Below are 26,904 nucleotides of genomic sequence, written 5' to 3'. Positions count from 1 at the left end.
TAGGTTGTCATCTCTGGTGTCTTCGACATGATGCTTCAGTGGCGGCAACACTTAGGCGGCATAAACTCGTCCTGCCGCAAAGGGAAAATTGTGCGAAGTAAAACTCGAAGAGTACAAACCACTTACCTGTATTATGTAGTACATTTTGTGAAAAATGTGTCATCTAGTACATTTTTGTATTTTCTAACTACACGTAGAGATTAAGCCCAGCTGAGCTTTAATCCAGCCAGTGCCCTGATTCGTCGTGTATATATTTAGGGGCTGAAGCCTTCTCGGCTTGATTATTATTATTTTCGACAAACTGTGTTACGTTTGTAGCGGAAAGAGTCAATGAGAAATTCATGAAATTTCACTACTAGTATGTTTTAAAGAAGGACCTAATCTTTTGCCCCGTAATTTGATGGCCATATTGGATTTTAATGTATGTATGAAAGTATGTATGTACGCTTGGGGTTTAACGTCATACTTAACAATATTTCAGTCATATGTCGACGAGGAGTCATTAGGTGTGTATACATATACTGTGTCTTCTTGAGGCAGGGCGAATCCTTGCACGGCACCTCATTCAGGCAAATTATACTGACACCGGACCAACCAGTCCTGTTTCTTTGCCTTGAGTGCCAAAGCGAGGCAGCAACAAGTAGCATTTTTAAAGTGTTTGGTAAGACCCGACCCGGATTTGATCCCGTGTGTCCCGACCTCGCGGCGGACGGTCTAAACATTAGGCCATCTAGAGATGTTAATGAAAACCCTTTAGAATGATTCTTCTGGACGAATGAAAGATATGAATCATATGAAAATAGTACAGATGTTTTCTTCATGATCTTTTCCAAATTCGCAGTTTTTTGATTTTTCATTTTTATGCAAATTCGTATTTGTATGAGATTTGAAAATTGCGTAAATGTAAGTCAATTTTAACAACCGCTTAAAATAATCAGAATGAAGCGTTGTTTAGTCTGGTTTGACGTCAGAATCACGAATCTACCATTAGTTTTTCGCCATGTCGTGTAGTCTTTAAGCAAATAGCCTCAACACATTTTGTCGGTTAGCGCGCTAGCGCAGCGTAATGACCCAGGAGTCTCTCACCAATGCGGTCGCCGTGAGTTCAAGTCCAGCTCATGCTGACTTCCTCTCCGGCCGTACGTGGGAAGGTCTCTCAGCAACCTGCGGATGGTCGTGGGTTTCCCCCGGGCTCTGTCCGTTTTCCACCCACCATTATGTTGGCCGCCGTCGTATAAGTGAAATATTCTTCAATACTGCGTAAAACACCAATCATATAAAATAAATAAATAAATAAATCAACACATTTCAAAACAGTTCGAAAGTGTCTATCTGCTTATCATGACGCCTTCCTGCAAGAATGCGTGAAACTATTTGCTGCAGTTAACCGTGGAAACGGAATCAACCTTACAAGAATGTATTCTTTCGGTTTTTTGCATTTGACTACGAGCAGATGATCAAAACTGCGCTGTCTTTAAACTGGCCTTTAGTACTAGACCCATTGTTTCGGGATCACATCCAGTATATTCCTTTTGTTTGTTTTTTTTTACGTGCCAATACAATTCATAAAGGTCCTACAGAGTCGAGGGCTGTAAACCGAATATTTCTTTTTTAATGTTTGAATCCACGTTAATTTTCAAATCAATGGTGAATACAGATATAAAAGCCATGCAATAAAAGGCCAAACTTATTAAAATATGCAAGTAAGACTAACAAAATAATACAACAAAATGTTTGTAAACGTCATGGTGTGACAAATAAACGTATTTAAGCGAATGGAAGGCGAGATTTGCATAGCGATTTTAATTGGATTGAAACCGCGCTAAAGCTGCGCACGGATGTGGCCAATTGGGAATTTTGTGGTATAAGTGAACAAAATAGGAAGGCAAAATATTATCAAACACTACTGATTATTAAGTAAACGCATACTAACTGAATTGTCATATTATACCCTTTACCAATGCCCCCAGACATAAGAGGAACAGCATTCTATATACAAATTCATAGAAGCGTTTCTATTTTTGCCACTGTATTGCCATCGACAGAAAACGTTTAGATGTCTTTCTCTCGACAACTGTTTACCCGATAGAGCTAATATTTAATATGCTGATATACCGCGTTCGGACAAATTAAGTTTGTAAAAACTACGTTTATATCTTGAAATGTATCTTGTTCTGGAAATGCACAGATTGATGCATCTGGCGGAGACTGATGCAATATTTGTAGGTTACGTGACGGCAAACTGTTCTTAACCATGTGTACAGGATAAATAAATACAGGGCTTGTATAGGGTTTCAAAAAATGTACACTTTCTTAATAACCCGTTTATCTCCTAATGCATAAAGACACCACTTAATTACATAGATTGAAAATACCAGCTTGAACCCCGGCATCGCTGCTGTAACAGTTATATTCCTTCGTTTTGTTTTACCGAGTATAAAATTGTAGTTGTTGTGTAAACTCACTATTGATTAAACAAATCAATGAATCATCGCAAGATATGGCATAACAATCTTTCCTTAAGAGGTATGTACAAAAATTAAGTTTAAAAATTTGATATCTGTGTACCAAATCGGGAATAAATTTCTGGTTTAGCGTGAAGAGTTGCAACAAATCTCACAGCAATACCGAAATGTAGCCATTATCAAAATTAAGAAAACTGGATTTAGGCTGGTAAAGCTATAGTGTAATTAAACTTGTAAAACCTGGTAGCTTAGATTAACAAAATTCTGGGAATGGCTAGTTGGCCTTCCTATGCGCATGGACAAGAAGTGACTGGTGAGTTCTTGTGTCTGAGCAGTGAGTTCGCGAGTTCGAGCGCAGCAGCTGTTATTTTTGGCCACACTTTATAGGTTGTATCTGGTAATTTGTCAGCTGCCTCGTGAGGCTCTGAATTTTATTCCGCGGTTAACATGGCATGTTATCCATCACCGTTAAATCCGACCGCTGTCATGCATACATAGCTTGAGTATTTTTGAGTACCCGGTAAGGCTAAAAACATTTTTGACTGTGGAATGAAAGTATTTTTAGTATGAAATAAAAATATTTTTGAGTATCAAAAGAAAATGTTTCGTAGTGTGTCATGGAAATGTTTTGGAGCATGACATGAAAATATTTCGGAGTATGGCATGGAACTATTTTGTAGTATGACATGAAAATATTTTGGAGCATGACATGAAAGTATTTTGGAGTATGGCATGGAAATACTTTCGAAGTCACAACTTCTTCGTATGCTTAGAGATAGCCTGTGTGGTTCTGTTGCAGGTCAGTGCTAAGAGATACAGAATAGCGTTATCTAGAGACCAATGGGGGTATTAGGGAATGCCAATAACCATACTGAATGCTTTTTAATATTTCGGAGTATGGCATGGAACTATTTTGTAGTATGACATGAAAATATTTTGGAGCATGACATGAAAGTATTTTGGAGTATGGCATGGAAATACTTTCGAAGTCACAACTTCTTCGTATGCTTAGAGATAGCCTGTGTGGTTCTGTTGCAGGTCAGTGCTAAGAGATACAGAATAGCGTTATCTAGAGACCAATGGGGGTATTAGGGAATGCCAATAACCATACTGAATGCTTTTTAACAAAAATATGAATAAAAATTCACAAAACTTAAATTAACATAACTGAGACTTCCTTTTACCCCGCATGCATTTCCTGGCATGTGAACTACGTAAGTATGGAATGAAAAACATACTTTGTGATTGCACTTGCGCAAAACACAACAGCGAATGCAGTTCAGCGAACTGCATGACCTACGCATAAAATAACAGGGAATTGGCCTGCGACATGTTAAAATGTTAGGGGCTATGCGCTCGACACCTCGCATGTGTAACCGTACCAGGCTTCAAGGGACGAGGTTGTTCTAACGGTCACACAGAGCGACACTCGCCATTATGAATTCATCAAAGTGTTTGCCTGTCCGTTAATAGTCGTTAATTGGTGGCATCGGTTCGTTCTGATATAATTGTAACTTCCACGTGACTTCATTTATTCGCTCACTGTAGGTTAGGTGCAATCGGTTGGTTGTTGATACAAACACATTTATACCTATTTAGTTATTAGATAAGAACATTAACTTTTAGTTTTTAATTCTTAGCTTATTTCAGTTTTGACTTAGAACTTAAGGTTATTCAAACATATAATGAAAGTCAGGCCCAAAGGTTTATTCGGATAAAGATTTAAGCGAAAATTTAGAGTTTATCTCTAAATCTCTCAGACCTGAACTCAAATCTGGGGATCACGGGCATCATTGCATTACAGAGCTTGGTTGAAAATTCGTGCATAAGCCTTACTAACTAGTTTCATGTGTTTGTCTCTTACTTATTTATGGAAGCCGGTTGCGGCCATATACATACTCGCATATATGAACAAGGCAGTTATTTCCAATGAAGGTATGGATTGACACTTAAATATTGCAAATAAGCGCGAATTTGCAATAACTGCGACATTTGGGCCGTAGAGGGTGGTCTTATATGAAGGTTCAGCGTTAAGTGAATGGCCCATGTTAAAGAGAAGAGGCTCATGTTAAAAGATGGACCGACGGACAAGCAGTCAGAACGACCAATCTATATCGCGCCACTTGATCGCAGCTAATAAATGTGACAGTGTCAACAAATGTTCGCATGTACACTCCCTCGATCGTTGGGATGTAGCGATGAAAAATGATATTTACGCAGATAAGGAGGATCCAGAAACACACCTCACACATGCCGATTGGGCCACCATTAGACGAAAGGATCCATCTTTTTAAGACCTCACGGATTTGCAACGAAAATATATCAGCATTAAATTGTGATTCATGGCAACATATTCATGAGTTACAAATCACTTAAATCCGTTGGGATTTAACTGAACTAAACCGCATATTTGTAAAGTTATGATAAACTCGTTTACCTGTTGTTGAGTTCGCACACTTTATACAATAGTGGGAGAAAAGATCCTATATCCGTCTTTTTCTTTCCATGTCTATGAGTTAAACATTAGCAGCTGTACGCATTATCATAGCTACCCTAGCCAAGATCATTCGATGTTTTTTTTTTATTTCTAGACATCGATTTTTCGGGGTAGCTTTTTTTTAGCGAATACAGTTACCTGGGTTATGGAAACTGTGTGAAAATGACTTCCGCGATAAAACACAGTACAGATGTAATCTTAAGCATTCGCATTTCTCTTGATCAGTTAAATGAAGAAAATGAACTACGCCAGCTGAGAAATGATTACATAGCTTTAACCGTAAATGCATTTGCAAAAGATACCTGGTTAATTTCTACATTTTTGACCAATGCCTAAATTAGGTTTGAATACTTTTCATTGAACTATATGTTAGTTGAATTAAACACACATCCATGCAGTTTAAACAAATAGGGTAGTCATTTCCAAGCAAAGACTTTCCAAGCAAGTTTGTTAGTATTGCCAAGAATCGGAATAACACACGGCCTTATTGATCAACGCTTCCTCTCCTGTCGTACGTGTGAAGGTTTGTCAGCAATCTGCGGATGCTGGTGGGTGTAAACCGCATATGTGAAATATTCATAAGTTAGATGTAAAACACCAATCACATAAATCAGTAAATAAATAAATATTGATTACTGGTTTGATAGTCGCAGAAATCCAAGACGTTAAGCATTTAAGACAGTGGAGCCCCGTTTTAAACATGTAATGATGGTCTTATTGCGTGTGTATTTACTGCTAAGCTAAATATACGTCATTGCAGGAAGCACACAGTAATGAACTAATTGGCTGGTAGTGTGACTGAATCAAATGAGACGATGGTTTATAGCAATCACCATTGCTATGACTCGCTGCGTCATTGTAAATATATTGGGGAAGACTGTTGTCCTGATTACAGCTCGAGGAAATGCTTCAGGTAAATCGACAACAATACAGTCCTATATCCGTCTTCCTAATGATATCTGGACCCGTGTGCTTTAAAGCCTGTGTTGGTCAGTTCAATACATTCACACGCTATCTTGCCCTTCTAGCTATCTTTAATACAGTATGTTTGCTGGATATAAATAGGCGTAGTCAGCATTTCATTTGTCCTATTTCATATTAGTATAATGTTATACACCCCTCACCCCCACCCCCACCGGAACGTTTGGAGCTGGATGCCATGCGGACTTGTGATTTCACAGGCATGCTAAGCCTCTTATGGCCTTACACCCGGGCGCATTTTGGTCCGTCTATGAGTTCAAATACGATAAAGACTGAAACATAGGATATCGCTTTGTTCTGTTAAGTTTATGTGACAGGATATCAAAGGATACTTTCCTTCAATGTAATACAACATATGTCGGTTTGTTCAGCCTTTGTATTATGTAACAAGACGGATATTCACAAGTTTAAATATGATCGAACACTTTTTTGTGTTATATATTCACCTGTTTTAGTGTGACAGAAAATGAATTGTTTGTGTCAGTTACGTGTGAGTGACAAAATGAAATTAATCTGCTTGAGTATGATAAAACCTGAGTTGTGTTAGAGTATTGAGACGAAATGGATATTAACGTGTTCATTCATGATAGAATAGAAAATGGTTTGTGTTAATCTATGAGTTACTAAATTGTCGTAGGATTATGTGACAAGACGGATATTTAACTGGCCACATGCGACAGAACACGAGTTATTAGTCTAACATTCGCCAAATGAACGGCCTAAAAGACGACCTACCCCGACGGCCGACGGCCAAATGAGGGCCTATCAGTCTGGGGTATAACGACGGGGCAAAACGGTATAAATCTGCTTCCATCGTGTATAGATTAACTTCATTTCTCCATGCATGCCTTATAAAACTGGATCAATTTTTGCCGAGAAACCGAAAAATTTCTAAATTCCGGAGCGGCTACCGGCTGACGTCAGTAACTGTCATAAATTCTCATTTATACCAGAAAATGTGTATCTGAATCTGTGTGGCATAATAAAACAAAGGCAGAAGTACCACCCATATCCTTCCACAACGTAGGTTAAGGTCTGAACAGTTTTAATATTCCTCAAAACAGAAAATTTGTCTGACCGGAATAGTACCCAGACAACCTGCGGATGGTCGTGGCTTTCCGCCGGGCTCTTCCCGGTTTCCTTCCACCCTAATGTTGGCCACCTTCGTATTAGTGAAATATTCTTGAGTGCGGCGTAAAAACACCAATCAAATAAATCAGTACCGAGACAATCAGTCAACATGACGCAATCCGAAAGTAAGTGAACACACAAACGAACGCGAGAATCAGATACGCACAGTTCCTGAAACGAGCTTTGGCTCAGACAGACTGACTGTTCCAGAAGCATCTTCCCACTTAGAAGTGTCAAAACAAATATCAACTTTGCAGAGAAATATTGCTCAAGGACAAATAACTATTTTGGCACGTTCACTTTGCAGTGGGCGAAGGCTCTTGGCATTCGTTAGGCATTGCTGATAAAGTATTTGTATATCTATTTATCTTGGTACAGGAAGTCCCTAAAATGAACAGGTCCCCGTTTTATTTTGCCTAACTGGCATCCAAGAAGTTAACAAATTACATACATAGAGTCTTTTTTTCTAAGACGTTACAAACAACATACCGATGGATTGGTTTATGACAGGACATGGCTATAAAACAGAACATCAAACAGTTATAGACAATCTCAATCTATCGGAAGCCTGCGTTTGTGCACAAAACAAATCTTACTAATCAAATTATAACCGACAGCAGACTATGAATTATAACAAATCGAATAAAATCACAACGAAAAAGATTGCGTTATCAATAAGCACACTGATCAAACCATCTTTCTGGGTATGCATTTAAGTCTTTATCTAAAGTTTGTTACATCATACGTCGGGTGCAGAGGAAGTGGGACCTTTATTGGATTTTGGAACTGTTTAGATCCATTGTACAAATCAGAAGTTATGCCAGTGGCTTTATAAAGCACTAGACCAAAATACAGAGATGTCTAAACAGCATGATACATTTCTGCTTGTATTCTCCAGAGTGCTTATGGTTTGCTAAAGATGACAAATGGCTGAAGTCTTGAAGAGCTACCTTATCTCACTGTACGCTAATATACGGATACATAAGGGTCAATCAGGAGGATCAATCTGATTCATATGATTGTTGTTTAACGCCATATTAAAAAAACTTTTCCCTTATAATATTTAGAGGGGCAATTTAATTTATAGTATTTGTTACTTGATTTAAAAGAAATGACAACGCTAGACTAAATGGATATATGCATCGATGGAACAGGAAGTTTAAAAAGCATATGTTTATTTTTGTTTTTGAGATGTTGCCCAACCAATATATCGCAGTTCAAAGTAAGCGAAATCTCGCACAATGAGACAAATGAAAGCGCCACCTTGTTATCAGTTCCTGTAACCCGAGGACGCAGGTGTTTCCGCTGATGCACATGAACTCTCTTTTCATTTCATCGGAGTACGGGTGACGCGACAACGTGTTTATTATTGCTCTAACATGGCGCATCCCATGCCCTTGTAAGAATTTTTAGTGATTTATAGTTATCAAGCAGTCAGATGAAACTGTCTGCAGTCGTTTAGATCTGTTCCCACCCCTCATCCTAAATAACTCTATATACTACTTAAAAGGCCTTTTCTTTTAATGCATTGCTCATATACTTCCCGATGGAAAACCTGGGGTAGCTAATCTTTTGGTATTAGATTATGGGACGAAGAATTTTTCCACGTGAACAACTGTAAACCTTTTCGCATCGTTGTGTTTAGATCTGAAAGGCTCAAGGCAGCATCACTCCTCAACTTACGTTAGGCAAAATAAAACAACACATTCCCAATAAAGTTATTTTTGGATGGTCTATTATTTTTCTCTCTAAACAGTCAGTTTAGACTGTTCTGTTTACTGTGTTTGGTTGTTGCAATAGTATATATTTCGCTGCTTACATTTCTTATCGGTTTAGACCTCCTGATGCTTAAAATGCTGCATTTATTATATATGTATTGGTACGCATAAATAAAAAAAGAAAGGAACAAAAGAATAAATATAAACATGCCCTTTTGGTATTTACTGGTTGTTGAGGACGTGTATGAGTAGTTTGTTTTTGCAACCGTCTTGGAATTTATCTGCTTTTGCAGATGTCTTTTTTCCATGTCATTTTTTTTAGCAGGCGCACCTGTTTCGCATGAGCGAGTTGGCATTGCAAAACCCTTCCCTCTGGTGACATGGTTTCCGAGTCAATGAATTCTACAAGCAAAGGCATATATAGGTGAATAATTAAATGTACACGCTACACTATGGCTAGTAATGTTTTGTCCTCGTGTGTAGGATGACTACACAGTACAGTCATTGATTATAAATATTATAAATGACACAATGTTATGTCAGGTGTCATTTTAATGATTAATCAGTTGATTGATTAGAGCAAATATCTACATATTCTACAGGTTTTGAATTATTGATTAGGGTTATGAACTCAATGATTCATTTAATTATTTTATAGTTCAGCTTTTTCGCATTCGGAATGTCCGTTTTGTTGAAAACTTTATTCACTAGTTAGTTTATTCGCTTTTTAGTTAACGGTAAATTGGTCCATGGCATTTATAGTCTGCGCATTTTGTAAAGATATTAATAGTATATAGTGTACAGGGAAAATCCTTAAAGAGGCACCAAAAACGTGTAGAAGCATGATTAAATGACCCTACAGAGTTTACTAGAATTATACTTACAGATGTTAAGTATTTATTTATTTATTTGATTGTTATTTTACACCGTGCTCAAGAATATTTCACTTGTACGACGGCGCCCAGCATTATGGTGGGTGGAAACCGGGCAGAGCCCGGGGGAAACCCACGAGCATCCGTAGGTTGTTGGAAGACCTTCCCACATACAGATGCTAAGTAAGCTTTTGCTGTCATACATAGTCTTATATTTACTCGACTGATATTTTACGCCATACTCAAGAATGTTTCACTTTTGGGGCCATCATAATGTGCTGGGAGGAAAATGGCCAGACGACGGGAAATACCAATGACCAGGCTGATGCTGGCAGACCTTCCAACGTACCTCCGGAGAGGAAGCCAGCATGAGGTGGACTTGAACAGCGATCGCATTGCTGAGAGTGAGGCAATCCACAAATTGCCTGTCCGTACAACAGCGGGTTTGAACCCGTGCGCCCTAGCGATCGAAATACAAGTGACAAATTTGAGACGAAATTCTGGAGATGATCAGGGCTTGACCAGATATATATAGTTCTCTAATGTAGCTCTGGTGGAGCGGCTTTATATCATAAGGTTGGTACTTGTTGCTGCCTCGCTTGGCGCTGACTAGCTTTTGAGAGGTTATAAGGAAATAGGGCTGGTTGGCACGGTGTTACTATAAACTGGGTGAGGTGTCATGTCTGCTATCTTCAGTGAATATTGCACTTTGGCGGCATGGACTTGCCCAGTTCGACGTAAAAACCCATAGGTAAATACATTCAACTTTAGAAGTTTATTAGGTATTTGGCAATAGTGATGTTTTCCTACGTTCAGTCACATATAACCAAAATACTCTGCAGTATGGCTTCAAACATCAGTCATGCAAATAAGAAAAAAAATCAAATTATGCTGATGCCTACAGAACGGTACAAACTAGTTGTGCATTTGACCATACACACATATAGTTTGTGTGTCTCGCTATTAATTAATAATCACAACCTAGCATCTGCAACGCTCAGCTGTCTTTGAAGTAGGCAGAGAGCTGGCAAGGGAGCGGCAACCACTTGAAGGTCTTCTTTCTGCTGTCTTCTTTACACACAAAACTTAAAGCAGTTGCCGCCGTTTGTTCAGTAATTGTCAGGAAACTTAGGGAAATGGCAACATCGGTAAGTCATCAATATTCCAGTCCAGGGAAGTCGATGGCATGCACCGACACTAACGCACCTGTTAGTATGCATGGGATGAAATCGTTAAGCTGATGGCCCTCATTCCACGGATGAAAAGGAGCTATCATTTTTACGCTTGCTCCTGACGACTGCTGTGTTTACACTTGACCTGAAGTGCGCCGTTAACGGCTGTTAGGAGTGTTGGCTGGAAAAGCACTTTAGGGTTTCTTAGACGATTGGTTCTTTTCTCAAAGATACCAAACTGGAATCTCATGCGATTTTGTTTTTAACATCCAGACGTCCTACCCATCTGAGTTCTTTATATTCCGTAGATGTCATGTTATGTGATAGCAGAAGTAAAAAGAACCCTGAAAAAATCTCTTCTGACTTACAGATGTTGTTTGAAAGTATATTAATTAATACTGTTTTCAAGTCAAATTCCATATTTAAAATCCTAGTGAAGCTTAGCAGTCGTTGCAGTTGTCCAAAGCCAAATACAACAGCAGATGAGTTCATATTTAATCTACTGGTACGGTAAGCAATTATTTGTTAGTTGTTACTCTTTAAGCATGAACAGGTAGAACAAATCCCCAGAAGTAATATGACGAGAGGCCGGATTTCACCAGTTACATGTGAACATTTGCCAATTATCCCTCTGTCGTTGCCGCTATGGTTTTACTCTCCATACTTCTATATCTGATTGGAGAACGTCATATAGAAGGTAACAAGAAAAGGTTTTTAAGTAATCGTAATATTGTTCTTAGATTATGCTTTCTGGGTATATATACTTGTGTGCTCAAAATTGGTTGAGACAACTCCGGGATTCGAACCGGCTATCTCAGTCAGGAACTGATGACGTCTTTATTGCAGGTATTTTGACAAGGAATTTCGAGCTATAATTGTATACTCCCTTTTTCTGACTATTCCCAAAGCCATGTTGACAATACGCGACTGACGACGCTCGTGTGACGACAGTACCCCACAGGAAGTTTAAAAAGCATTTTTGAGATGTTGCCCAACCGCAATATACCAGAGTTCAAAGTAAGCAAAATCTCGCACATTGAGACATTCGAAATAGCTTTAACTAGTCAGGCACGAGATATTACCATAAGCAGAGGACGCAGCAGTTTCCGCTTACTCACGCGAAACCTGTTTAGCCTTTTAATCATATATGCGTGGAGTACACCGTGTTTCTTGATACACATCAGATAAAAATCTCTGAGGCCATTTAGGTCTGTTCCCATCATTCATCCGAAGTAAGTCAGGTTTTATTTTTTGTTGTCTTTTCCTTTCATGTATTGCTCATATACTTCCTCATGAAAGACTTCTGGCGGCTCTACGGTCTATTATTTTGCAGTCTAAACAAAGACAGTTTAGACCGCTCTGTTTACTGTGTTTGGTTTTTGCGATAGTATATATTCCACTGTTTATACATTTCTTATCGGTTCAGACCTCCTCGTGTCTTCAAAGTGCTGCATTTACTGTAAGTATTGGTAATAAAGACGTGTACAAGTAGTTTAGTTTTGCAAGCGTCTTGGAATTTATTTACTTTTACAGGGGTGTCTCCTTTTTTACCCTGTCATTTTTTTTTTGCAGGCGCACCTGTTTCGCACTGCCGATGAAGATTCATGTGTTGGTGTTGGAAAATCCTTCTCTCTGGTGATACGGTACGTACTCCCACAGTTATCCTACTAGTAAAGGCCTACTAGTGTATATAGGTGGATCATCAAATGTGCACACCAGACTATATGGTTAGTTATAGGTTTGTGCTCGTGTGTAGAATGACTACACTGTATAGTCATAGATTATAAATATTATAACTGACACAATATTAAGTCAGGGATCATTTTAATGATTAGTCTGTTGATTGATTAGAACTTTTATCATATTCTCTACGTTTCTGAAGTATTAATGGGGTTATGCGATCAATGATTCCTTCATTTATAGTATTGTTAAGCTTTTGAGATTTTTCATATTCGCAATGCCCGTTTTGTTGAAGACTTTGCTGACCAGTTATCTCGCTGATTAAGGTTGAATTGTTCCAAGGCATTTGAAGTATGTCACAGTGTGTACAGACAGGCGTGTACACCATGGCCCAGATGCTCAAAAGCGTGTTAAAACATTTAATGACTCTACGTGGACTAGAATTGTGCTGGGCTACATATTCTACGTGAGCCTACGCTGTCATGCATGGCCAATTTACATATTTTGTTCGCCTTGGTTAGCGTTTCATTTAACTTAAAGGAATAGACCTCTAGAAATCGAAGTAGGCATAACTAAATAGACCACTTTAAACTTTGCAGGGGCCTCCGTGGCTCATTTGGTTAACGCGCTAGAGCAGCGTAATGACCTAGGAGCCTCTCACCAATGCGGTCGCTGTGAGTTCAAGTCCAACTCATGTTGGCTTCCTCTCCGGCCATATGTGGGAAGGTCTGTCAGCAACCTGCGGATGGGCGTGCGTTTCGTCCGGGCTCTGCCCGGTTTCCTCCCATCACATTGCTGGTCGCCGTCGTATGAGTGAGATATTCTTGAGGACGGCGTGAAATACCAATCAAATAAATAAATAAAACTGTGCATAAATATACTTTCACAGTGTTTAAAGTAACTACACTCAGAAATACCAAATTACCAAGTGTGATTGCATTCTTGATGTTGGAATTACGAGTTGAGGCGTGATTAGGGTTATAGGACGACCAATACATACCTCTGACCTTTCCCCTTAACGTTCTAAGTGATTAAGTTTTCCTTCTCATTAACAGCCTAGGTGTGGTCGCGACCTCATTACCTAAATCGGCAGGACATTCGGGCAAATATAATCAACAAAGAGAAAATTAATCCGTAGCTCGTACTATACTATTGTGACCACTGGAGCTGTATAGGTCACTGAGTATCGTAGTCACAGCGTTTTACCACGTTAGCTCGTGAATAGACAATGCCAAACCAACTTCACGAGACAAAGTATAGTTCTCTAGGGAGACAATGCAAACTAGAACAACTAGGGTTGAATCAAGGCGTTTTCCAAATATGGTGTGTGAGGGATACTGAGACATGCAAGAAAAATAGATATAATGTTCTAAATTCTTGACATTTTGATTGTTTTTCTCATACTAATTTACCGTGATAGTAATAAGGGTGATGATAAAAAGGGATAAGAGACTGGATAAACACGGTAACGTTTATGAAATGGATATAAGTACGTCGCTATTGTTACACATAGCAATGGACCCTTTGTATTGTTTTCGTGTTATTGTATGTTAGGAATTTTAGACCAATGGCGTCTAATAAATTGCATTCAACATCGCTGCAATTCGGTTTCCAGCTAATTCTGCTTAAGTCTTGGTGATGGAGGGGGAGGGGTGTTAGTTATTACTCTTCAAGTATGGACTGGCAGAATAAAACCCTACTTCAGGTAATATGACAAGAGGTCGGATTTCATCAGTTACGCGTGATACATTTGTCACTGAAGGCTGTCGTTTTACTCTCCATACTTCTAAATCTGATTGGTAGATATTATATAGAAAGTAACAAGAAAGTGTTTTTAAATAATTGTAATATCGTTCTTAGATGATATTTCTTTATGTAGCTCAACATGGGTTGAGTTTACCCCGCGTTTCGAAACAGCGTATGTCAGTCAGAAACCAAACCGCCAGCATGTGGTCCATCTAGACCACTCAACCAACATGCACTTAAACAGATATATATTAATTTATTGTCTTTCATGTTGTATGTAGTTGACAGTGGGCAAAATCTCTTAGAAAGTGACTATCTATCGGCAAGGACCAATAAAGGTGCCTGAGTTGCAAATACTTTGACATGGAATTAAAATGGAGCCATAATTGTATACTTCCGGTCTCTCACCAAGGTCCTGGCAATAATAAACGCTTATCGACGCTCGTGCTGGAGTTTGTACTCTCTTCAAGGCCACTTTTCTATCATCAGTATAGTGTGAATAAATAATAGTACGTCATAAGTTCAACAGCTGGACTGTAACTTTTCAAAGGTTGATGGTTCAACGCGTGCCCTTTGATTTCCTCCACCCAAAAAACTGAAAGTGATGGGTTGATTGAGAATGCCGTTGAAAAAACAATGAAATAAAGAATTCTTAACGTTATGAGCACGTAAGTGTCATGGCGACTTGATGCCTACTGGGATTTAACTTTGTACGTAAAAATTTTTCAGTCATATGACGACCAAGGAGTCCTTAGAGTGTATGTAATGTGCCTCCTTGTGCAGGACGGATTTGCATCGCTCATCTGGTGCTGCTTCAATGAGACGACTTACAGACAGCAAGTAAACCGTTATGAGCCATTATACGAGTCAACCAGTCGTTGCACTATCCCCTTAATTATGCTGAACACCAAGTTACAACTTTCTCTTTTTTTAAAAGGTCTTAGGCGTGATCTGACCCAGGATTGACCCTGGATCTACCGCAGCGGACGCTCTACCAACTGTGCTGAGAAATAAACTGGAATAAAATAATATTTACTGTATTCAAACTCCACTGGAATATATTTTCTACCTATATGATGAACGCACTGTACATTTACTAACAGCTGTACTAATTGTGAATGCATGTGGTGTGTTTTTAAACTTTATTAACATCGCCCTGACATAGTGGCATCATGCAGATACACACAGTGACATGAAAAGGTAGGGCAGAAAAGCAGCGTGAGGGCCTATTAAACCAGTGAGAGCTCACTGCTCTGTTCACGTACGCCAGAGCCATTTGATTACTGTGATTCAGATTAAGTATAATAATCGTGTTTTAGCTGGGACTCACAGGCCTTCTGTCTTACTTGTTGCCAGGACTCGCGCCGATTCCAATGAAATGGCACACTTTCCATGCTAACCACGTGCTCTTTTCACCCATAATGCGAAAACAAGGCTCCATTTGTATTTGTGAGTCAAACAAGGAAACTGCATTAAGACACATTTCTTTAGCCCGTCCTTTCTACATCTCGTTGGTCATGTCGGATTTGTATTAGTCACGCCATGGGTATTGTGTGAAAAAGGTCTGATCACCATTTTTGGTGAGAAACGTTTGTTTATTCATAATGTCTCTGGTAGTGTATATCTCACGCATGCACTGTCTTCCAAAGTACCGGACTTAATAATACATTAAGCGCTCAGGATTGAAGAGTCACCAATCGTTTGCACAAATACACACCTGGACTGGATGAGTAGAGCCTTTATTTATGTGTCAAAGGTGTCCGGTACATTCTGCTGTTATAGGCGCTCAATGAGTAGAATTGATAAACACCGAATGTGTCAATCAAGGCGCATTAAAGCAAAGCGGTATTGGCTGGGTCGTAAAGTTGAACATTCAGACAAATAAACTGGAATTCGTAGATACCTCATGTTTACTTACACCTGCCGATTAGGATGTAGTGGGCGGGTTCAATTGCTGATACATTTTTGGTGCTTCCCCACAGGACGCTTCGCGAAGGACACCATGCCTGGCACCTCACCAAATAACAGTATACTATTGACAGAGTTCCAAGACAGGAAAGTTAAACAATCGTCAATATATTATAAAGTGAACAATTAAATCGATCTGAACAGTGAAATTGAAGACCGACGTGTGAGTCGAGTTGAACCCTCAAACCTCTTGGTCACAGCAGTGTCGTTGTGCTATTAATTCAGCACAAACAGGTGTTGACAAAATCAAGGCGCATCACCATCTTCAACGGTCATATTGAACTGATATCGGACGTATAGCATTAAATAGTGATCCATGGACGACATAAAACGAGTTCGAATCAATCGTCAATATTTTTAAGAACTTTCTTTGTATAATTGATGAAAGCAAGGGAATCGTGTCATCGTGTCACTTGATGATGAATTGACGAAAAACATGCAACCCTTGTGGATTTGTAAATTTCATCCATTACCAAATCGTTATTGTAGTCTGTATATATATATGTATACAGTGGAAAGATCCTGCAAGAACTTCACGTGTAGAAAGGCTGGGTATAAACATATGCTGTTAAGAAGATGTAATTCAAAATAATATTTGTTCTTTTATTTTTTACAATCTTCCCATACATAATGTTCAATGGCCTATTAATTGATGTGATTTCCGTTTGAAATACGATTTTGATTTCGGTTGTTCCTTTACTTTTTTAATTTGGGAGGAGGGCAATACTGAAAGGTCATTCTCTTAGATGTTAACATACATGGCTATGAGAAAATCGTTACACTTGGACAACTGAGGTGCACCACCTTAGGCGTACAGAAACAAAATCGATGGAGAGCTGGATTAGAACGCGCGATCTCACTCTTCACGGGCTATAGTCGTGTTGAATAAAGTTATCTAGTTGTTTCTCGACAAGTGATAACTGTAAATGAGTGAACAGGATGGAAATTCTATCGTGAAGAGAATCCTGATGATGAAGTGACACGACAAATTGTGGATATAAACTGATTCACCGCGCAGAATTTATAACGAAAATTTTCAGCCCGTGACTGACTGTAATTTCGCCGTAGTGTCAACATTGCCGTGTAATACAGCATTACTGCATTAATAAACATTCGACTCTAACTTGTCGAATAGAGGACACATCACACAGAATAGCAGCAATGTTTAATCACAACTTATAATCACAACTTAGCAGTGTCTGGAAAGAATCAAAGGGTTCTGTTAATGGCGACAGTGCTGGAAATGATGAATCTCTTGAACTGAACAGGTATATAAATTCCGTTACAATCGTTTCTAACAGAACGTCCCCAGCTTTGAATGATACATTGTGTTGTAATTCACATCGGTAATAATGTACTTGCCTGATTCATAGGTGTATGAGTGCGCAGGATAGAAATCAATACAACCCATTTTTGAATGGGTCTCGTACAATGTGTGATGTAGAGGGTCGTTAGCACGATTCCAATGATAAATTTCTCTGCCTATGACGTTTGATCAAATTCACGGTGTTTTCACTAAGCACATTAATTACTGCAGCTCTAGGTTCGCATTAAGCCGTCGGTAGAAATGAAATGTAATAATCAGTCGTCCTCACCAAACACAGCAACAAAGACTGGAAGGAGGGAGAGAACCGCATCCGTATAGAGTGAGTGAGTGAGTGCTTGGGGTTTAACGTCGTACTCAACAATGTTTCAGTCATATGATCACGAAGGAATCCTTAGGGTGCATGCACGTGTAATGTGCCTCCTTGTTGCAGGACGGATTTCCACCGCTCTTTTATTTAGTGCTGCTTCACTGAGACGACTTACCGAAGGCAAGTAAGGCGCCCCGCCCATTATACTGATACGGGTCAACCAGTCGTTGCACTATCCCATTCATGCTGAACGCCAAACGAGGAAGTTGTAGGATGTTGTAGCATTGTAATAAAGCCAATGTGATACATGAGTCATTAAGTCATTGATTCGGTTTTCTGAACAAACGAACACTGATAAGTTTACCGATGACTTCGTAAGTACCTCGTTATTTGAGATATCTCGTCCCACCACGGCCACTGATAAATCAACATGCTTAAGTAATGTAAGCAGTTTTATGCGATTTAGCAGACGTAATCGATACCTGTACTGATTTTCCCCATGAAGTGATTTTGGTAAATTTATTTTACATCACGCATCACATCGAGTTTTCATTATAACATTCCGGTAATGTTATACTGGTTCTAAATTTCATACTTGTAAGTTTGTAAAGGATATACATTCCTAAATTTGTTTTTGCCAGCGTTGTACGCGGCCTGATTATGGTTTTTTGTAAATGTAAATACTCTGATAGATTTATTTCTGTCCGGATGTGGTGTAATTGTCATAAAGACAATGACTATAGGGAGAAACATTAATACAAAGTGGTCAAGACATCGAGTTGAAATGTGTGGTGTTGTTTCAGATTTCCTCGCAATTGAAGTATGAGAAAAAACAAGTTAGCACGGTTAATGACTGACTCTTAAAACATCCAACGGAAATTGTTTTCAGAAGAATAACGGCGACCGTGTTCCTGATGGAAGAACTATGCGTATGTATGCACCGGTGAAACTCTTGACAAGAATCCAATTGCCTGTGCTTGGAGAGGAAATTGAATATAATAAGTTTACAAAATACCTCTCATCCCCGCCCCGCCTATACGGTACACGGTCTCACCCAGCACGCTTTAGAAACAGGATAATCTTGTCAGGTGATCTAGTGCACTTAAATACTGATAATTTCATCAGTGGCGCGCGAGCACGTGGAACAGGGTGCGTTAAGCTGGAGAGCACATGTTTTCCCTTGACTTAGATCGAAAGCCCGGTGACCCTTGCGCGAGCGTGGCTCGAGTTTATGGCGGGCTGTGTTCCCTATTTTGCTCGGTGCGTTCCAAGGTGGAGCGGGGATTCCTTCATGTGTATACTGAAACATGCCATAATTTCCGAATTACTTCGTTCATCCCCACTTTTTTTCTGATGGCATGCCTCAGCACAGACTCTAGTCCATCAACCATCAGTCCGATCAGGCTGCGTCATGAAGCTTCCTGGGCTAATGACTCAACTTTGCCTATAAGCTGCCGAAATTGTATGTAATGCTTTGATGGTTGGCGCCAGCCATCGCTGGCTGTTTCGCTACAAGTCTCCTACAAAATCTCATCATCCTCCGTCATCAATATCTGGCATACGACACTCGACCCGACACTGACGGAGAAATAAACCACCTGTTACTCTTTGTTTTGGCTGATATCTAAAGATTATGGTGAACGTTTACATTATGCCACCGCCATTGCAAAGAGTTTACGTCAAGTCTAGGCACCAGGGCAGTAATGTGCACATATAGTGATGCCCACGGCCATAGTATGGCTGCTACGTTCGGAAGTAAAGAGCATTGAATCACACAAGCAAGTATTTCAGTGTCTGACATGCACGAAAGGCCAGATTTTCCATCAATATCGACGGTGTGATTATGTAATATACTAGATCAACTATGTTTCCGGTGCTGAAAATTGGTTTGTGCAAGACACTATTACATACACACAGGCCGACATTGCGATATTTTATCTCTTGCTTAAATACTTATTGTAAGTAAGTCAATGAAATTTAAGACTGATCACAAAAGTGGCATATGCAATGGCGAGCGGGTCCAGAACACGAGGTACAAGAAAGAAACAACACCTTTCAATAAAAGAGCAATTACTGAACTGTTTTCTATCCTGCAGCTGACGGTATGATTGGTTGATGTTTGATACAGATATGAAATTGTGAGGCTGATATAACATAACCAAAACGAACAAGGATTACAAAAGTGTCGCAATGACGGACGACAACAGGTGAGACAAGAAGGAAATAAACCCATATCACTCAAGAGGGATTATACTGAAATGTTTCTTATCCTGTAGCTGACATGTCACACCCTGTGCGACTGGTCGATATTTGATATAGGTGAAAAAAATTTTGAAGCTGATAAGACACAATCAAGAAACCACGAATTACAAAAGTGTCGTATGCAAAGATAGACCACTGACACACAAACTTTAGTGCTTCTAAACACAAAGGCACGAGAGTCGTCTTCTCACAAATCCATGCCATAAAAAGAGGGATTACTTAAATGTTTCCTATATTATAGCTCACGTCTCACACCGAGTCTGATTAAAGGCAGTTATGAAATTCTTGACCAAGAAATAATCCTCATGCCTTTGTCCACACATTTCATTCAAAGTTTTTATTCTACCGTAAAGAATAAGTTTCCCTTCAAAGAATACATGAAAATGAAGTCTTGACTTTTAAAAATGAAAAATCTCACGAAGGCAGCAGAACTCTGAACAGAATTGTCCCCCTTTTTTTCTTTTCTCTTTATCAATCAGCCTCTTGTCGGAGGTTTGTGAGAGTATAAAATCAAAGTCCTCACAGTTACAGGTCATTATCCTCTTCTTCCAAGGCACACAATGAATTGGCCATTAATGGTTGACTATTCCTTGCTCAGAAAGCTCTTCCAAGAACAGATTCAAGTCACCAGGGCGCGTGTTTTATTGGACTTTCCGGAGGATTTCAATAAGCAAGCCGCCAGCCGCCTGAATTAATACAGTTTAAGATTAGCAGCATTGTGTTTGATTCTGACAACGTACGGAAAATCGGCTAATAGCTTCTGGACCGATGACGGTCGAGAGAAAAAAAGCACAACATCAATTTATTTCGGTTCCGCACGCTGGCAAAAGGAATAAATATATGGTGGACCACCAAGAGTGCTCTCTGATTGGATCAGATCACATATCCAGATCTAGTTCATCAAAATGTGCAATTTTAACATAAATCTGTCAGATGTGTCCAGGCTTGACACGTGTCTTATGAGTAGAACAAATGGACTTTAAATAGCGAGAGTGGTTGGGGATTGGAAGGCGTTATCTTTCTTGGTGCTATTTAGCGAAAAAAAAAGAGAAAAAAGAGAAATATTTATCAGGTTGCAGATGGATACAATAGCAAAGTAAGAGAATACGCGGTATTGGTTCAACATGATAGATAATACGTATATATGTATTCCCATTGAACAGCATTAAAACAGCATATAATGGATTCGAACCTATGACTATATGTGCACATACCTGCAAAGTGGGTGAAAGCTAACTAACGGGAGGAAGGCGCATGTCTTTCTTATACCGATACTCCAACGCGAAGGCAAAGAATTACCGTCAATGCGCAAGCATTCGCGTAATCAGATACACTTATAGCTCTGTAAGCTATTTTAATCTTGCGCAAGGCAAAATAAACTTTCATTGCGGGGATAAAGTGAAGGAATGCCGTGGGTTAAACACGGGGAATATTTTAACGGCATTATTATTAATGGCAGCTCCCTGTCGGCTTGGATACCAATGTATAATAATGACAAGCCATAACCAGATGGAAGCGGTGGATATTGCGTAGGGAGACAAGCTGATAAATTATCACAGATAATAACTGGAACAAGATCGCGAATAAAACACTATATGTATAGGGAAGTCACATTTAAGCCACATTAAGAAGACAAACATTTGCCTTCTACTACAATATAGTATACATTCCGCCCATGTGCACGGATGCACACTTATGGCCTGTTCGTTTGTTGAAGGGAACTATTGTACTTTTAACCCTTATATTGACCGATGTGTTGCAGTTATAGTTGCACACAATTCTAACAGACGAAACTGTCACCAAGCTCACTGTAAGCCAAGCAATGTCCTAATTTATTTATTTATTTATTTATTTACTTACTTATTTACTTATTTATTTATTTATCTGGCTGATGTTATCCGCTGTACTAAAGAATATTTCACTTACACGATTGCGGCCAGCATTATAGTGGGAGGAAACCGGGCAGAGGCCGAGGGAAATCCACGACCATCCGCAGGTTGCCGCAAGACTTTCCCATCAATGTGATGTATGTTGAAAGTTGTAATACAATGGCAGATTACATGACTGTTTTGAACATTTATTTAATGTGAAACATGCATCATACAGGTATGGAAATTGACATTAAGATAGTGTAAGACGACATTATTTTCTTTGCAAATTGCAAAGTGTTTCTATAACACTTCAGATAGTGTACGTATCGCCACACTACAGATACTGTCTATCTATATATGTTTCCTCCCTGTCTGTAGCAGATCGTTGGGAGACCAAATAACAAAACACTGGCATAGTTTCCGAAAAATGTAATTGGATGGGGTTCGTGCCCCTTGTGCGTGTATTAAAACACACAGTGGCAGTTTGTGCCACCAATATGGCGGCCAGAGACCAGTAGTATAGAATACAAACAACATAAAAACACTGGGAATCATGTTCGAAGTACAGCAACAAAACGTAATTTAAAACACAGACTTGACTGTTTTGTTGCTTGTTCGTTTTTCTTCAAAAGTGTGATTGTTAAGTCAGTTAACAAGCTCTTTCAAATCAGCTGTTTCAAATTATATATTATTTAGGACAATGCTTACAAGAAAATTGGTCGTGATGAAATGTGTCATCCTATTTGCTGACGAAGAATGAGTATTTCCAAATATGTGACATTTGTCAGGAATCTGCCTTTCTGTATAGGGCTATATCTTTGTTCCTACTTCATAGGGCAAGCAAACAAGCCATCAGAACTCAGAACGAAGAGAATGTACACTTTATACCGAAACAAAATACCAATTAAGTTCTGTTTTATAGTTTGTAATCATCTGGTAAAACAGTGCGCTAGGCTATAGAACACAAGGAACGTTTCACATTTTTCACATCTTCAAAAGAAAGTAAATAGGGCCTCCAGGAGTCTAACACCTGACGTCAAACTCCTGAATAAAGTCACGTCTTCACTATATACATATGTAGGTGTCTGCTTAATGAAGTATATGTGAGAAAAAATGTATTGGAATTACTTACCATTTCCATTCTTTGCCATTTTTGAAGCAGAGAGTGACGCAAGACTCTATAAACAGTCCAACCAGCGAGGCGCCTAGAAACAAGGACTTAATGTCACTCGTCATGATGTAAAGCCTCCAGATGGCGATGACTCCATGGCCAGCAAACATGAGCCGCACGACGATAGCACGTAACACGTTAATAAGACCCATTCTGGGATATCACTTGTAAACATACCACTTTTTGCCAGCACATTGACAAGAGGCCCTGGTCAGCACTGCGTGGATAAGACCTCAATCGCCACTTTTACACAATCATCCAGTAAATCCCACGCGGAGACAATAAAATATGTATGAAAGCGTACAGCGATCCGAGCGTAAGAGGGAGCTGACAATCATATACAGTGCCCTGCCCTCCACAGCGAATACCAGCTCAGCTAGGATTTGGACCAGGCAATCAGGGATGAATCAAAACAACGTTTGATGATCTCCACCAAACAAACCTCTCTATTCCACAGGTGTGAGTCGTCCAAAAAAGATCCAAGGAAAAAAGAAAGTATCAGGAAACCTCCCCGAAACAATGCTGACTCATTCAATACCAAATAAACCGTGATTGTTTAAGGATCTTCTGAGTAGTTTACATTAAACGAAAACACTATTATATCTTGAGGGTGAAATTTCATCATCTATGCCAGGAAAGTTGTTGAGATGGGCTGTGCAAATATACACACCAGTGCCCGTAAGACTGAACACTGAATGACGGTTCTTCCAGAACTCCGTAGCACTGTAGACTACAGATTTTAAGTCCAATACACTCTCACAGCTACTATAATTTCCGCGATCGTTACCGGATACATTGAGTATAGCGGTGAGTGCCAGAACCTCAGCCGCCCCCTGCCGTGCAAATTATCCTTCCCCGGGACACATCGCCGCCGCCAAGCTCTCCCGTTGATTCTTTTGCGGATTCAACTTTTCCATCGATCTGGCCACATAGATCAAAAGACGTCATAGATACTGTGTTTACTAAACACCATTCTTCCCGGCCTTACAATTTACGTGAAAATGCCACAAAGATAACGAAGTTGGTAAAAATAAATTCCAGATAAGAATTTGCAGGCTGTAGCTTGTTATGAAAAGCGGTAATATAAATGAGTTATCATGTGCTCAGCACATGGGCTTGCACAAACATGGACTACATATTCCAAACTGTTAGACACCGTAAACAATCGTGCGGCGTATTTGGCCTGGCAAACTTGGATACATAGCGAGCGCGAGTAAACTATGTTAAACGAAAATACAATCAAGGAAGACTTAAGATACCAATACTGTTTGAAAGGTTTTATTGTTCATTCGAAGATGGTATGCTTGATGTGGTTCCCCATGTTTTTTTTTAAAGGAAGTTTCTTTAAACATTATTATGCCACATTTCTTACCACGCTGTAACCAAATATCTCTTTGAATCAATACAAGCCTTTGGTACTGTCCGTGATGGATTGTGATTACATCCAGCGGAGATTCCATGATAGCTTGCTTCCAGAAGACGATGAGCTGTCAGAAATAGATGTTGTTCATTAAAAAAGTGTAGTACTACTACTGTAATGTAGCGAATTTGATGCTTTTATACCGAAGTAATTCTACGTTATATGAAACCATGCTTGTTCTCTGTGGCATGTCCTTTTTTACGTGAAAACATACAATGAATTAGGTATATCGACATCACGGAACGGATGTGTCCAGTAGAAACATAACTGTTTTGGTATCTTGAAGCCATGGCTAAATTCCACGTACTCTAGCTGTTAAAAATGCTAGTTGCTGTTTATGATATCAGCCCAAAGGGGAATTAGGGCAAAAGCTTATTTTTAGGTCAGTATTTTTTGGCGGTATCGACATTGTCTTTCAATTGCCATAGCTCAACTTAGAGATGAGTTCAGTCTCTTTTCCAGATTCCCATCCTTGCGTTGCTTCCGGGACACTGAATGCACAGATGCATAGGTTGGTACCTCTTTATTGTGTGGTTTTACATGGAGTGTCCTTGTCTTCCGTCAATATGCCATACATATCACAGTTTATCAGAGGTTTACTCCTGTCATTGTGGCATGCTCTATCAAAAAATACTAACCGCTATCGCATAAGTGAAATATTCTTGAGTATGGCATTAACAACAACAATAAATAAATAAATAAATAAATAAATAAATAAATAAATAAATAAATAAATAAATAAATAAATAAATAAATAAATAAATAAATAAATAAATAAATACGTGAAACTTAAAAAGTGATGTACATGTTATATCAGTAAATCTTTATCCTGACCGACGCAGGATACAATCGTGATAAAGAACTCAATAACCGATTTAGTTTGCTCTCCCTCACGGCAACAGCAATAACCAAATGATCAGTGACCTGATCAAATATGTGGGCACATGTTCATAACTCGTGAATTGCCCCGGGGTTACGGGAAGTACTGCAATATCCTCAATGTAGTTAAACGTACCACTCTCATACGTACCAATGAATCTCAATTAGACGATGTGTGATTCCACTTACTGTTGATTTGATCGGTGGTTAACAATGTAATAAAGAATTTTTTTCTTTTGTATGATGGTGGTCCGATGTATGAATGAAGGAAATCAGATGTATGAATGAAGGAAATCAGAAATCCTCAGTAAAACCTCGCTAGATACCATTCCACTCCTATACGTGGTATTCGCCAATGTCACGGGAATACAATGTCTCCTTGGACAGTACTGTATGTCCTTTAGATTTGCATGAATAAAGGGAGGTTATATTGTGGTCGACATAGTAAAATTGTTTGTCCATCTGTTTGTCATCAACTTTATGAAACTTGCACAGGTTGGCATTCGGCCAAGGACCAGTCCATTAAATTGTGGGTGGTGACAGGGACCGGAATTTTTTTCCAGGGATGATGAAACAATTTGTCTCCATTGTCAGACATATGCTGACAGTGTTGTCCATTTGTATGTAGCGCATGTAGAAATTTGTACATTAAGCTGTGTATCAGGTTTGTACGCTGAGATTGCCTTCTATGCAGTTTGATAGATATTTAACGTCATTCTCAAGGATGCCTGAGGCCGCTGCGGTGGTCTATGGTCTCGAAGTCGGGAGAGCCCAGGATCAAACCCGGGCCAGTTCATACCAAAAATTTCAAAAATTGGACTTGCTACTGTCTCGCTTGGCCCTCAACACTGAGAGGTTAGAGCAAGGAAAGTTGACCTGTTGGCCTGGTGTCAGCATAATATGACTGGGTGGGGTGTCATGTCTGGTGTCTTCGCTATGATACATCAGTGGCGGCAGCACTTTGGCGGCGGCACTTTGGCGGCATGGACTCGCCCTGCCACAAAACGACAATCGTCGTCATATGACTGAAAACTTGTTATGTGCAAGGTTAAACCCCAGGCATACATACATACATTCAAGGGTGTTGACATATACTAAGGCACAGTCAGTTTTATGAGTGGAATAATCCGCGCACCGGTCTTCTCCAGGTGCCTTACAAACCTCCTGATTCAAACCCACAGTAAAACCAACTAGGGTTGGATTTGCGTTTGATAAAGTAAATCAGGAACAAGCAGAGTGCGACTTTAAGCTCTAGTTTATATTTTCGTTTTCACAAATTAGATAGTAAGACATGTCAGGAGCAACTTTTATATTTCAATAACTTGGGTTTCCGCCGGGCTGTGCCGGTTTCCTCCCACCATAGTGCTGGCTGCTGTCGTTTAAGTGAAACATTCCTGAGTATGGTGTGAAACGCCAATGAAATAAATAAATAAATAT

The 26,904-nt window shown here is 39.4% G+C and overlaps 1 protein-coding gene across 1 annotated transcript in view; it reads right to left on the bottom strand.

Moving 5' to 3' along the window:
* Positions 1-23,394, bottom strand: part of LOC135475853 (transmembrane protein 26-like) — a 38,060-nt gene extending 14,666 nt beyond the window's left edge. Inside the window, exon 1 of the mRNA XM_064755797.1 lies at positions 23,130-23,394. Coding sequence (XP_064611867.1) covers positions 23,130-23,320 — 191 coding nt within the window. The 5' untranslated portion in view covers positions 23,321-23,394. The remainder of the gene's footprint in view (positions 1-23,129) is intronic.
* Between the last annotated feature and the right edge of the window lie 3,510 nt (positions 23,395-26,904).

This window comes from Liolophura sinensis, chromosome 9 (assembly GCF_032854445.1).
Source record: "Liolophura sinensis isolate JHLJ2023 chromosome 9, CUHK_Ljap_v2, whole genome shotgun sequence".
NCBI lineage: Eukaryota > Metazoa > Mollusca > Polyplacophora > Chitonida > Chitonidae > Liolophura > Liolophura sinensis.
The sequence above is the reverse complement of the archived record's forward strand: the minus strand, read 5'-3'. Positions and strand labels throughout refer to the sequence as shown.